At 38.4% G+C, this 15,287-nt stretch overlaps 2 protein-coding genes across 6 annotated transcripts in view; both read left to right on the top strand.

The window, feature by feature from the left end:
- The first annotated feature begins 94 nt into the window (after nt 1-94).
- LOC4802396 (low choriolytic enzyme) lies at nt 95-2,359 on the top strand. The gene has a single exon (XM_033377280.1). It carries the CDS (start codon nt 1,550-1,552, stop codon nt 2,303-2,305), a length of 756 nt encoding a protein of 251 aa, XP_033233171.1. The 5' UTR covers nt 95-1,549; the 3' UTR covers nt 2,306-2,359.
- A 1,998-nt stretch (nt 2,360-4,357) lies between these two features.
- The window catches only part of dpr9 (defective proboscis extension response 9), a 28,030-nt gene continuing 17,100 nt past the window's right edge, over nt 4,358-15,287 (top strand). For 2 of the 5 annotated variants that reach the window (XM_033385702.1, XM_015182289.2), the window contains exons 1-2: nt 5,487-5,655; nt 10,730-11,610. In XM_033385702.1, coding sequence (XP_033241593.1) covers nt 11,190-11,610 — 421 coding nt within the window. In that variant the 5' untranslated portion in view covers nt 5,487-5,655; nt 10,730-11,189. Of the gene's footprint in view, nt 4,536-5,485; nt 5,656-10,729; nt 11,611-15,287 lie in introns of those variants that run through there. The other 3 variants (XM_033385701.1, XM_033385700.1, XM_033385703.1) reach the window with 3 other exon arrangements.

Raw genomic sequence — 15,287 nt, 5'->3', positions numbered from 1 at the left:
CTTACCTTAAGAACAGAACCCTCGAATCTATACTGTCTACAAATATTTATGTACTCGATCGAAGGAATGGGTGGCTATTAAATCTGTGGATAGAGTTTGACAGTGGCCTAAGGAGCAGTGGACAGGTGATACCAAGAGGGTGCTGTAAAGTGGATGGCAAGCAAACACTGGTGACTAGAAAGTGTGCCAGAAGTGACACTAAAGTCCGGAATAGTATGTCAAGCTGTAAACGAAGTATGGTACACTTCTGTCTAAGAGACAAAGAAGAAAGAGTTTGCCACCAGTTGTCCGCTTATGGAAAATTGTGCACCCATGAAAGTGGAAGACCCCTCCATTCAATGTCAGAAAAAACTGAGCCAATATCAATCGCTTTAAATGTTGCTACACAGAGGGCTCAAAAATATACTACTCCACGTTGAAATCTTACTCGAACACTAGTGGCATGAGACTGTATAGCACCGAAGGAAGTGTTTTCCAAAATTCTACATTTTTGGGACAGAAAAAAAATATTTCTGAAACTATAAATAAAGTGGACGCCCCACTAATGGACACTTATCTGTACACTAGTGTCCAGAATAAAGTATCACACTGCATACACTGCACAGTGGCGGCCTGGAAAAGTTTTCGAGTAACAAATATGGACTCTATTGTTGCATTACTTTGATTTGCATACGTTGCAGTAAAATGTCATATGGTTTCTCCATTAAAAAATTATCATTGGAATGATCAAGCTTTAATTGAATCGTTTTAATAAATTTGTTATTCAGGTCGTAGGAAATTAAAATTTTCCATGGATAACAGGGTCTTTTCGATAATGGAAATTTACTTAACGCAGATATAGCTTTTTCCAGTCACCACTCTAAATAGAATGAACTGCAATTCGATATCATATGCGCTGTTTGCATATACTGTGTAATTATTGTATCTATGTATATTAAGCTATGCAAAATGATAGAAGTGCAACCATAGCCCCATTGCAACAAGGGAACAGCGATCGTCCATGTAGAGCAGGCTTTAGTGCGGGACGGTAGGTTTTGTTGGGCCGATTACACTATGCAACAGATTAATGGAAGATTCTTATTACCTCTGCTTTTTTGGACTAAATATATAATATTAAAATCAATAACAAAATTCCACGTGATATATTATTTAGCTTAAGGTTAAGTTTTCTGAAATCTATTAAAGACACATTATAAAAACTCTAAGGCAGACAATTTTCACCGATTTTATTTCAGCCAGAAAAGACAGTGATCTCATCTTTATCTAATGAAAAATCCAGACACTAACCTTTACCAGAACTTATTTATTACACTTTTGTATGTACATCATCTTCGTGGGTTCAAATGAACACCATTAACTTTGTTGCATAGTGCAAAAGGTTCGAGTAAAAGTATGCCTGAACCGAGTGTAAATTGTAGGTATTTTCTTATCCAAAGCCCTAGTGTAAAGTAAAAAACAATTTTAATGAAGAAATAAAACTGATAATATATTTTAAACGAAAGCCTATAAAAACCAAGCCAGACCTCAACTTTGGCCACACACCGAAGATATGTTGTTTCCATCGGGTTGTCTTTTTGTGGTGTTGGCGGTGGCCGGACCCTGTCTGGTGGCATCAGAAGGAATAGAGTCCTACGAGAACTACTACAACGAGATCCATGTGGACGACGAGCAGGCCGAGGCCAAAACACGCAACGCCTTGAAGTCGGAGTTTCAGCGATGGCCTGGCAACAAGATCTACTACCGCATTTCCGGGGACTACAGCGATCAGGAGGTGGCCAATGTCCGGACGGCCATGTCCAGCTTCAACGAGCAGACGTGTGTGCAGTTCGAGGAGATAAATGGATCTCCGCCCGCAGGTCGTCGCTATGTGTACTTCAAAAAGTCCCCGAACATGTGCGGAACCCGAGTGGGCTATAATCCAATACCCTTTGGCTCCCACGATGTCCAGCTTAACGAGCGCTGCCTCACCATGCCCGCTGTGATCCAGCACGAGACGCTCCACCTCCTTGGTCTCTTCCACGAGCAGAGTCGCCCGGATCGCAATGAATACGTCCAGATTGAATACGACAACATCCCTCGCAAGTACTGGTCGCAGTTCATGGCCATGAATTCGACCACCACCTACAACGTGCCCTACGATTACGAGAGCGTTATGCATTATGCCAAGAATGCCTTTGCCAAGGATCCCACCAAGCCCACCATTCGGGCCTTGGTTGACGGCAAGCCGGTGGAGCGCGAATTGGGGCAGGTTCGGGGCCCATCCGAGGGCGATTGGACCAAGATTCGTTTGATGTACAAGTGTTAGACTGTCGATAATGGTGTTACGGAATTGGATTGGTAATAAAATTGGGTTATCTTATTTGAAATATTTTTGTGGGGTTTATGGTCAGGTATGGATTGGACTTAGCCCTAGCTTTCAGCCTATGCGAGAATATAATACGTAAGTAAGATTCATTTAGACCACACATATTTTTGTTAAAAAGTCAGCCGATTGCTCGTTCTATACATGAGGCAGGCTCTTGATCTATAACCTTTACTTTCGAATTCTGTATAGCTTTATGAAACTTTTTGAAGACGATTGCTTCCCAATATCAAAAAACTTTTGTAATATTATATTTAATATACATATTTAATAAATGACTTCGTCGTATACTTAATATTTTCAGCATCAAATAGCGAAAAGTTTCTGTTTTTAGAAACTCAATTTCATTGAAACAATGTTTCACAGTCAAGAACGCTAACTAATAGTACAAGCGAACTTTAAAATTACACAGCGTGATTTGACCAAACCGCGTTTTTTTGTTTTTTGCTTCGGTACTCGAAGAGTTTAAGGGTACATTTGCCCAAAAATTTTGTGATGTTGTATCTTATGCAAAGAGTAAATAATAACGATTGAGTCAAGGATCTACAACGTCTGCGGCACGAATGAAAGACAGGAAATTTTAGATGTCCACTACATTTTGTGATATTTAATTATTTAAATTCTGGCACACGGCCTGTGCTACTATCACACGGACATTTTTTTGAATGCCATCCCAGGCATTATGGACTATTTCGCAAATGGATGGTGATTGTGTCTCTGTGGAAATAGGCTTTACAAAAATTATGATAAATTCGTACAAATCAGTGAAGCAGTGGGGCCCAGGAGCTCTTAATATACCCAATAACAGCGAACCATTTACAAGAAGCTGGACTTGGGATTGAGCTAGATGTTTGGGTGCCACATGAATTTTCCTAGAACGAATATCCATCAACCGCACAAAGAACTATATGTCCCCTATGTACATATCACATTATATTTGGACGAGTAATAATCATGCAATAATCTTTGAGCAACTATAAAATACTATTGTAAAAGTGCGCACCACTAAGACATCGATTTACTTCTGATCTAGCTCTTATGGACAAGTCAAGAAGCTCTTCCGTTTCATTAGTTACAAGTCAAGAGCGCCGAAGTGGGGAGCATCCCCGAAAATGGAACTAAATAAATCGATGTACCTACTGTCTTAACTATTATCGAAATATAAACATTTACAGGACAATGGTCCTTAATCTTTCTACCATTCCCATTCGATTATAGCCCGTTAGCTTTGGAAGAGGCGCTTTCAAGCCTCTTCAAACAGTGCCGCCTCAACAAAAACCCGAACTCGAATGCATTTGATTTCAGGGAAGTGCAAGTGTAAGTGTCAGTTAAATTTACAGACAGCGCGGTGGAAGAAGGAGGAGTGGCAGGAGCTGGAGCAGGAGCAGGAGAAGAAAAAGATGTAGGGGAGCGGAATACAATCCAAATCCGAGGCACTTAATGGTGCACTAAGTGCTTAAGCAAGGCGAGTGTCTGAAGCTGCCTATTTGAACTGTGTCTGCTTCTGTCTCTCTCTCTCTTACCCAGTTCCATGGCGTGCGTGCGATTTTTTGTGTACTTTAGCACTAGGACACCTTATCTTTCGTCAGCTTTTTGTTCGTCCCTGCATTTATAGCAAGGCCACATTAAAGTGACGGCAATTAACGCGAGCCAGTGTGAACATCGTCTTGGAGGTAAGGCTGTGTAAATATGCCAACAAATGTCCATAAAATGCTGCCCTCAAAAGAGAGTCCATGGCCCAACAATCAAGCAATTTAAGGGAGAGCTTCATGGAAGTTCGAAACTGGCGGCAAAGAGAGCGAATGCCGCCTGGAAGGCAGCGCCACATGCTATCTAACCTTCGACCCACTGTGCTAGGCGGGAAAAGCTCTCTCCCAGAAGCACAAGCGCACCATTTGCTCCAACTCTGGCACTCGTTCTCGTTTGCCATCGTTTGAAGGAGCTTTGGCTTGGTTTGGCTTGGTTTGGCCCGTCGCCAGACGGCTCGTTCTTCATGGCTTTCAGTGTATTTAGTGCATTCGTTTCGTTCGGTTCGCTCCAACGGTACTCTGTCGTTCGGTGAAAGGACAACCTCAATATAACCCATACAAGTGAAGCACCAACACACACACACGCACGCACGCATCGTCTACATAGGTGCGGCAGGCAGTCAGTGGTAGTGCCAACGGTAACGGTAACGGTTAAAGTCACATTCGACGAGAAGCTTGAAAGTAAAAGTTGTTCAATGTGCAATAACGCTAAATAATAAATAAGCCAAAAAGCGAATATGTATAAAGCCGAGCACGCAACGTGAAAGCACACGGAGCGGAGCCATGGCGTGCCATGCAAATAAAATATGCAACACTCGAGTGAAACAAGAAACGAGAGGAAATATGTTCGAGGAAAATGTGCGAAAGTGCCCCACGACTAATCCATGAATAATCGAGTAGTCCCAAACTAAATAAAATTAAACAAAATATGATTTAAACACGGTCACACTAAGACCCACTATAGCTCCACCTCCTCCGTCAGCTGTTCCGTTCTCACCTTTTGCTCTTTCCTTCCTGCCTGACCGCATAACGATCCATCCTCCGTACATCAGTCAAGGCCGCATAACGGTGGAATACTCGCGTACTGCACAGAGCAAACAAAAATACCAAAATATTATTCCAACTTTGTTTTCAGTTTGTTTGGTGGCCAGCAGCCCTGAAGGTCGCCTCTGGAATAACTTTTAACAGTTTTTGTTTTTTTTGCAGCTTTAAGAAATAATTCTGAAGGCGCCCTTTTTGGTTGTTTTCCTTTTTAAATTTCGCGGAAAATGTTACGATTTTTCACTCATTTGAACTTTTGCGTTTGAACTTTTTTCAGTTGTGGTTGTGGCTGGGTTTAGGCCCCCCTCTGGGGCACATAAATTAGGGTCGTATTCTGCTTAACCAGGAAAAAATTTGCATAAAAGAAAAGGGCGAGAGAATTTATTAAACGCAGGAATCACACGGCTGAGATATCCTCATCCTCATGCCCACGGACTATTCGCCTTAAACCGAACCTAACTCAATCCCACCCGCGTCTGCATAAAAGGGATACGGCAATAAAATTTACGCTTTTTTTAGAGATTTAAAAGAAAATGCCTTAACATAAAATTCCTTATATTTTTTGCCAGATTAAAATTGGTAAAATGTCAGCTTGCAGCTGAAAACTTTTCAATAAAATAAAATCAATTCAAATTCAATCAATCATCAAGCAGCAGAGACAACGACAGCGCCAGAAACCTCAAAATCAACCAACAATCGAATAACAATCGAAGAAGAGGAAAGGTAAAACCGATTAATTTTATGAGCTAATTATCCGATAATTTCTTATTTTATTGTCTAGTTAACACCGATAATCGTGTAATACCCCCAAATAGCACCACCATTCATTCATTCACATATACGTACTCGTATTCGTACGGACAAAAAAACCCACACAATTGTGTCATTGTTCGGAAGTGGTTGTGGGGTGAGTGGTTGAGTGGGGTGGGGCTTGATGTTTTGGGTGGTTTTGGTGGTCTAGGGGTGGCTGGGGTGCAGCGGAAGCAACGGGTGGCCAGCGATGGGCTCATTGTTGTATTTATTTATTGTTAGGCTTTTTTTTTATTTATCTTTGCTGTGGTCTCGGCATTCAAGCGGTTGGTCAGCGGGTGTTCTACGTTGTGGAACTCAATTTAATTATGAAATTGTTAGAAATTACCTAATGGATAAACATACACCTGAGGCATACAGGTGAGTGGTGGGGGTCAATCAAATTATTGACAGCTCGCTGGAAAAGGGTTATTCAATGGATACGTATTTGGATGCCTCTCAAGAAAAGAGTTGGTAATTAGGAATGGCATATGCATATACGCCTTGCCCACAACAGACAGAACATAAAGCATTCACGAAAGAGTTGAAGATGTTGCCTCTTCGCATACTCGTACCATACGAAAATAAACATTGCAAGGAAAACATGTATTGAACGGAAGGCTCCACTAAATAGAATGAAAGAGTGATACAGAATGTGATTACAAAGAGAAAGCGGAATTAACATATCTATCGTATAGATTGTTAGGAGCTCTTTCCTGACTGTGTTTATCTTGTCTAGCCATCTGGCCAATCGTTAAAGGGATATGAAAGACATTCAATGTTGCAGTTCTTGTATGCGGAATTTAAGAGGTTCATCTAACAATTTTTGGGGAACTGCAAAAAGATATAAGCCACCAAGCAGGAAGCGGTGAAAATAGATTTCATTACAAATTACCATCAATGATGTTTGAGAACTTTTAAGTTTTATTTAATTGTACTTTACTGGCTACTTCTTATATTATAAACTAGACTCAGGAAATAAAATCCCTTAATATTTAATATTTAAGTTTTTATTCAATTATACTTTACTGGCTACTTCTTATATTATAAACTAGACTCAGGAAATAAAATCTCTTAATATTGTAATGCATTTTGCAAACCTACCGTTGCCTATGGAGGATTTTAAACTTGAGAAATGATGTTCCCTCTCTAATTAGTTCTTTGCACTCCAATTAAACAAATTAGCTTTCCGCATAGCCATCGGGGGTGCTATGACTAGAGGGATTCAGATGTATCCTCTGATATTTATCTAACCCCTGTTTCTTTGCCCTTTCATGCAACATTTTTCTTTCTCTCCAGAAATTTCACTCACATTTCATTTCAGCAAGGTCAAATCGTATTTCTGGGAATGGAAATTTCTGCTCAAAAACGAAACCCAAATACATAAATTATTTTTATTGTACTTAACCTTTTCCATTGCCTTGACTCCTGCCTTGTCTGGCCCAAATCAGCTTAAGTCCCCCAATGAAATTCATAAGCTTACTTTAACATATACATATATACGCATACACGTGAATGTGGTGGAAAATGTATATGAGAGTCACCCGAAAAAATTGAAACGAGAGCAGCAGCAGCATTAAAGTGGGGCGGCGTAGACAAAGGAAGGCCTTGCTGAGTCCATATTGACAGTATGGAACTCGATGAAAATTAAACCCAAGCTCGAGAGTAAATAGATTGGGAAACATTTCAGGCTTTGTTTATATAATATTGCTTTCCTTGGTTCCGGACTAATCATCAATATTTTATTAGGATTTATGTTTTATTTCACATCCAATATACAACCTGTATATGTACATAAATGGATATATTGTTTTACTGGTTAAATGGAAAGTTCTTTGGAATATTTCTCATATTTTTCATTCATCAATTTTAGTCGGAATGTTTTTGTGGGATTAGTTTACTTTTGTTATTATTTCGCCCTATGCCATTTTTAAAATTAGTTTTCGTACATGGAATTGTTAAGAAACTTTTTAAGTAGTAGCTACTTATGTATATTTATCATCTGAGGTATTGGTTTTATTATTAAAATCTTCCATGTGCAATTTGTATTATGGTCAGATTGATTCAATCAAATTGAGCGCCTAAATGCTTTAGGACTACATCGATGATCACGGTGGTTTTTTGACCCAAATTGATCTGCTTTTCTTGTTTCGATTTTAATCAGCTTATAGCATGTTTTCCTTTTTTTTTTTGTCATTAACTTTATACAATAATTGATTGAAACGAAAAATATTCTTTGTGTTTGCCTTACCATTGACACATTTATTTAATTTGCATTTTTATACTATTTTTTTCTCTGTTTGCAATGAATGGAATATTATGCAAATATTTAACAAATAGCAGGAAATCAAAAGCAAACAAAAGAACCAAATTGATGGGGATTCCATCTGAAGGGAAGGGCTTACACAATTACGAGTAAGGCAACAATTTATATATCTGGTCAGTGCTTTGGGGTTGAGTGTTAATCAAACATAATTATGTACAGAGTGGTCGTGCATATTCCATTAATCAGGGAGGACAAGTTACGTCACGGGAATATCGGACGCAGTTTCTGTTTCCTTTCTGTTTGACAGCTGTCACTTTAAATGTCAATTGTGAATGCTCGATATCGGGCAATACTTTTTGAGGGGGTTAAATATAAAACCCATCCTTCAGAGAAAGAGAAGGTGCTCCGAGTGGGTGGGGTGGGCCGGGTACTCACTTTTTAATGGAAATTATAATGAGACGTCGAGCTTTAATTATGCATGGACTTGGACTGGACTGGGCTGTGAAGTGGCTGTCGGTGGGTGGGCTTCGGGGGCTGGTTAGCCGGTCACGCCCTGGCACTCACAACTTAATGCCCGACCATCATCCGTGACGTGCTTAACCCTCGGCCCCAGGACGGACGGACCTTGGCACTAATTAAAACTAACCAGCAACAAAAGCATGGGAAAACCTGCCGAAGAAATATTACAGCAGCCATCACCTTGAAGCTTTTCCCATGCCACTTTTCGACAGTTTTCCTTACGGGCCCGCTCCGCACCGTCGGCCATTGTTGGATGGAAAAGTTTTGTGGCACATTTCTCTTGGATTTGCCACGCATTGACACTCGCAACGGCATTTGGAAGGGGTGGCCCTGAGGCTGGGGCTGGGGCTGCATATTTTGTCAAGCCCCGACATTGCACTTGATGACTTTTCCCGTACCGTACCGCACCGTACCCCATGCCATTCCATGCGCTGTTGGGCGCTCTTTTTTCTCTCTCGAACTTTTTAAAGTGCTGCAAACGAAGGGGACGGGGTGGGGGGTGAAAACTTTCCCCAAATGTTGCCAGTTCGTGGGGGCTCAGAGCTCGACAGTTTTAAATGAAACTTTTGCTGTAACTTACACTCTGACGAGTGAGAATTCTGCTCTGTTTTATTCCCTTTCGTTCACTTTTTTCCTCGTTGTTTCGGCTTTTGTTTAACGCTTTATGTGCCATTATTTCGGATGCTGTCAGGGACATTCTATGAATCTTCTTCTCCCATTGTTTTCATACACTTTTGGAGGGATCCAGGGGCTCAGTGGTGACTGGGAAAATGAATAATGAAACTTGTAAATAGACATAATACGATCAGCATAGGGAGACATTAGCGAAAAGTTTTCTGGAAAATGGAATGAAAGTGCTCCCAAGGGACGACGAATTCATTTTGAGTTTTGCTGAAAGCTCTCTCTGGGCTTGAGGATAGATTAGGAATTTTACATTTGAATGATCTGGAGAGTTGGATATAATGGCTAATTTCACAAATTTCTGAACTATTATTTTTTTGAACTGCTTTATCTAGTTCTTAATGTGGTTTTTGGTTTCAAAGAATATTTGATCAGTAAGTAAGTAATTTATTATCCTCTTAAATTTGAAATTTACAAGTTTTTCGACAGTAAAATAATTGAAAATTGGTTAGATTTTGCTTAAAAAATAATAAATTCCAAAAAAATATTATAATATGGTGGGCAATTTGTATGATACGAGTACAGTCCTCTCCGCCTAAGTAGGTTTGGAAATAGAGATCTTGAACTATTATTTATGTGTTCGGCTGACGGCGCTTGTTTGATTTCAGAAACTCGATATTAAGGATACTTAATATCGTGACTTTTCTAGAACAGATCCTTGAAATCTTGCATCCTCAAAGAGAGAGATGGGTAGCATATTGTCCGGTCAGAAGTTTGTTGGAAGCTCCATTTTGACCCAATCCTCACGAGGTTCGGAGACGGTAGAGCGATAAGGCGATTGAATTGTTTATTTCTAAGGCTTTTACAAAGCTTTAAACTTTAAAGTTGGGGTTTCAAATCATTCCCATTTTCCGGCTTAGGCCAATATACGACAGAAATCGCTTAGTTTTTTTAAATCTGTGGAGCAAAGCTCGCTTTGAAATCCACTTATTAGGAATTGTTTCCCAGATATATGTTTATATAAATTTTCATTTTTCGAAATCGCTGTCTTGCTTAAATTCCTAATCAAGTTAGGAATTTCCATTGCATTGGAAAGCGGAACAACTGTCCAGCCAGCCGGATGTCTCGGCAAATTAGAAATTCCAGAATTCCGCCATGGGGCGCATTTAATTTATTATTTGTTGACTTTAATAAAAATCACATTACGATATTGCCAACGCAGCGAAAATTTTTGTTTTCTGTTTTATCCTCACGAATTTCGGAGATTTTCCCTTTGGGGTTGGGGTTGGGGTTCGGGTGGGAAAACTGTTGTCTTCGCCAGTTACAGAAACACATTCATAAAGCAAACACTGCCAATCCAAGAAGTGGGACGATGGGGCCACGCGCCGCCGGATTATATATATAGAAAAAAATCTGTCCTTGTGCCCTACGCCACCTGGAGGTGGGGGCCAGGGACAGAAGCACGTGCCGGGACACACACACACACACACAAACGAATTTCCATTTATTTCGACATTGACGTTTGCATTTTTAATGAAATTCCAAACATTTTTAACGCCCCAAAACTGTATTCGTGTTCCTCCTCTTGTCTCTTTCTAACAGGCAGCGGCAGAGTCCTGCGATCCACTCCGAGGCTGGTCGAGCCGGGCCCCAGGGCTAATGAAGATGAAGTGATATCCCGGCCAGCTGGAACTGTGTTCGAGCCGAAATTAAACAGAATATAAATCGCTGGAAAAATGGCAGCGATTTGTCAGCATCTGTCGAGCGGAACAAATGCAAAGTAGTTATCTAACTAAAGGGAAAACTACAGCGAGTCTATTGGACTAGGCGGTAGCATACATATATTACGCAAAACGATTTTCTTTTCATTTTTTTGCTGGCGACCTTTTTGTTGCGGCAATTTCACGCATCGCAGCGGGATGATGGCAGGCGCTAATCAGGCCGCTCCCAGCCACGCCCCTCAGTTATTCCGGCAACACATTTTCAAATAGCTCCAACCCAACACAGAAAAACCCAGAGAGATAGAGCGAGCGAGCGAGGGAGGGCTCAGAAGTGAAATATTATGGCCACTTTTCAAATGGAAATGCGCCAGCAGCAGAAGGAGAAGCAACGAACGAATTTAAAGCAACGAGAAACGGCAACATCTGCAACAGCAAGAGCGGAAACACTTGCCACATCCACAGCCAGGAGACAACGACCAGAGCGAGATCAACAGCACTCGGACCCACCAGAAATCAGCACAGATTGCACCAGGCTTTGGCCAGGCACCTGCAATAGCAGCAGCACAGTCAGGGTTAGTGGTTGCGGCAGTGGCAGTGGCAGAGGCAACACCAATCCACTCATCAGCAACATCTCCACCAACAACAACAAAAGCAGCAGCAGCAACACCAGGAGACTCTACGTGGACTGCAGAGGCCGTCAAAGGGCACTGATAATGCTCAGCATGCTCTTTCTTATCATCGCTCTGATATCTGGAAATGGAGGTGAGGAAAATACACAAATACACAAATAAACAGAGTGCCACACTTAACATTAGAGCATACATAGCTTGCAGTTGTGGTTCCGAGCTTTCTATCTATGTTTTCCTATGTTTCTCAGGACAGGGGCAAGCAAAATTGAGAGAGATGGCGGTCTGCCATGCCTATTCTACCAAAATCCCCCTCTCCGCATTAATCAAGAAATAAATTAGTCCTTTTTTAAATGGCAAACAGCTACCCTTTGCCACGGCTCACAGCATTATTTTATTTTATAAATATTTTAATAAATGAATAGGTAATTAATTTACTTAACTGTCTGAATTAAAATACAATTATAGTCGTATGTTTACTATTATTAAATTAGCCCAAAATATGAGTGTACTACATACATACTGCGAGCAGAAATAAACTTCATAAAAACTTTATTGAATAACAACAATTTCGCATTCAAATTGGGCTTTTTTCCATTCTTAATTTCACAAGTAGGCACTCGCAATCGTAGTTTTTTCTTTCTGCACATGCAAGCGAAGCGCATTTTCCATTACCATTCGCGGAGGAAAATCGGGGAAAACTTTAATCAAATTTTGTGCTCCAGTTTCTTTCTGGGTGCCTGGTGCCCATTCACGAAATAGCAATTGTTGCCAAATTGATTTGACCAATTTCATTTATTGATTTCGATTTTCGATATCATTCATTTTGTTGTCGTTGTCATGCCCAAATGAGTCAGCAGAAAAACCAAACCAAATCAAACCAAACCATTCCGGACCCCGAACCAGAACCAGAACCAGAACCGGCAGCAGGACACACCATCTAGAAAAAGTCGAGAGGGAAAATCTATCAGCATCGAGAGGCCAAGAAGAGAAAAGAACAGAGAGAGAGAGAGGGGTAGAGATGAGATGGGGGGAGAATCGCTCGGCAATTTTGTGCTTGTCTGGTCCTGGCTTACATAATTTTCATTCTTTCGTGTGCCCTGTTTTTCCGTTTTCCGTTTTCCCGGTTGCTGTTCGGTGTTTTGCCTGCCTTCTGGGCTGCGTTTTTAGGTTAGGTAATTAATTTTGTGTGCCTGAAAAGTCTTGGGAAATCAATGTTTTGGCCCAGGCCCAGTGTGGCCCGGAGGAAACTCCCAGGCGACGGGCATGTGCCAGGTCCTGATTGAATGGGTGTGATCCCTGAACCGCTAATATGTGTGAGTGTCGGTGTGTGCGGTTGGGCTTTTATTTAAGTTTCATTTTTCATATGCCGTGCTCTGCCTTAATGACGAGAGCCCAGCCTGCCTCTGGGCCAAGTCGGTGCCCCAGGCGGGGTATGGAGGGGCGAGAAAGAGGTAAATCATCATTAGGGCCTAATGAATCGGCCAGTCGAGGGCATAGTGCACTAGATCCATAGATAAAGAACATGCGATTGCCAGTTCTGGCCCCCATTCGTATATTCAAATTAAATCACCAAATTTTCTGAAGGCGAAATCAATTCCAGTTCCAGTTCACGATAATATCATTATCTAACTAATGAGTGCATTAGGTATTCCTTGAGCCCAGTAAACGGTTATACATCGAATGAAAATGTAATACTAAAGAGATATACAAGATTCTTAATTAATCAGAGGATATTCTTATAGTACTAGTATTATAGTTTTCTTCAGATAGAAATCATTTTACTTTTGATACATATTTATACCCGATACTCAAAATGAGTATTGGGGTATATTAGATTTGTGGTAAAAGTGAATGTGTGTAACGTCCAGAAGAAATCGTTTCCGACCCCATAAAGTATATATATTCTTGATCAGCATCAATAGCCGAGTCGATTGAGCCATGTCTGTCTGTCCGTCTGTCCGTCCGTCCGTCCGTCCGTCTGTCCATCTGTCCGTCTGTCCGTCCCCTTCAGCGCCTAATGCTCAAAGACTATAAGAGCTAGAGCAACGATGTTTTGGATCCAGACTTCTGTGATATGTCACTGCTCCAAAAATATTTCAAAACTTTGCCACACCCCCTTCCGCCCCCACAAAGGACGAAAATCTGTTGCATCCACAATATTGCACATTCGAGAAAACTAAAAACGCAGAATCATAAATAATAACCATATCTATCAGGTTGCTGAATCTGGATAAGATCGGATCATTTCTATAGCCAAAGGACACAAATCAATTTGCAGTGGCTACGCAGCGCCCGACGTCACGCGCAGACTGATTTTCTGTCTCTCTCGCACGCACAATTATACTAACAATTATTCAAAAAAATCAAAAATAACAATTAAAATACCAATTATTCAATAAAAATCAAGAATAACAGTTATAATAACAATTATTCAAAAAAATCAAGAATAACAATTATAATAACAATTATTCAATAAAAATCAAGAATAACAATTATAATAACAATTATTCAAAAAAAAATCAAGAATAACAGTTATAATAACAATTATTCAAAAAAAATCAAGAATAACAGTTATAATAACAATTATTCAATAAAAATCAAGAATAACAGTTATAATAACAATTATTCAAAAAAATCAAGAATAACAATTATCATAACAATTATTCAATAAAAATCAAGAATAACAATTATAATAACAATTATTCAAAAAAAATCAAGAATAACAGTTATAATAACAATTATTCAATAAAAATCAAGAATAACAATTATTCAAAAAAATCAAGAATAACAGTTATAATAACAATTATTCAAAAAAAATCAAGAATAACAGTTATAATAACAATTATTCAATAAAAATCAAGAATAACAGTTATAATAACAATTATTCAATAAAAATCAAGAATAACAGTTATAATAACAATTATTCAAAAAAATCAAGAATAACAATTATAATAACAATTATTCAATAAAAATCAAGAATAACAATTATAATAACAATTATTCAAAAAAATCAAGAATAACAATTATAATAACAATTATTCAATAAAAATCAAGAATAACAGTTATAATAACAATTATTCAAAAAAATCAAGAATAACAATTATAATAACAATTATTCAATAAAAATCAAGAATAACAATTATAATAACAATTATTCCAAAAAAAATCAAGAATAACAGTTATAATAACAATTATTCAATAAAAATCAAGAATAACAGTTATAATAACAATTATTCAATAAAAATCAAGAATAACAATTATAATAACAATTATTCAAAAAAATAAAAAATAACAATTATAATAACAATTATTCAAAAAAATCAAAAATAACAGTTATAATAACAATTATTCAATAAAAATCAAGAATAACAGTTATAATAACAATTATTCAAAAAAATCAAGAATAACAATTATAATAACAATTATTCAATAAAAATCAAGAATAACAATTATAATAACAATTATTCAAAAAAATCAAGAATAACAATTATAATAACAATTATTCAATAAAAATCAAGAATAACAGTTATAATAACAATTATTCAAAAAAATCAAGAATAACAATTATAATAACAATTATTCAATAAAAATCAAGAATAACAATTATAATAACAATTATTCAAAAAAATAAAAAATAACAATTATAATAACAATTATTCAAAAAAATCAAAAATAACAGTTATAATAACAATTATTCAATAAAAATCAAGAATAACAGTTATAATAATAATTATTCAATAAAAATCAAGAATAACAATTATAATAACAATTATTCAAAAAAATCAAAAATAACAATTATAATAACAATTA

Source organism: Drosophila pseudoobscura, chromosome 2 (assembly GCF_009870125.1).
Source record: "Drosophila pseudoobscura strain MV-25-SWS-2005 chromosome 2, UCI_Dpse_MV25, whole genome shotgun sequence".
Lineage (NCBI taxonomy): Eukaryota > Metazoa > Arthropoda > Insecta > Diptera > Drosophilidae > Drosophila > Drosophila pseudoobscura.
Note: the sequence above shows the minus strand (reverse complement) of the source record. Positions and strands in the feature narration are given on the sequence as shown.

What these genes read in the sequence shown, in the direction of transcription:
- LOC4802396 (XM_033377280.1), top strand. Translation starts at nt 1,550, where the DNA reads ATGTTGTTTCCATCGGGTTGTCTTTTTGTGGTGTTGGCGGTGGCCGGA.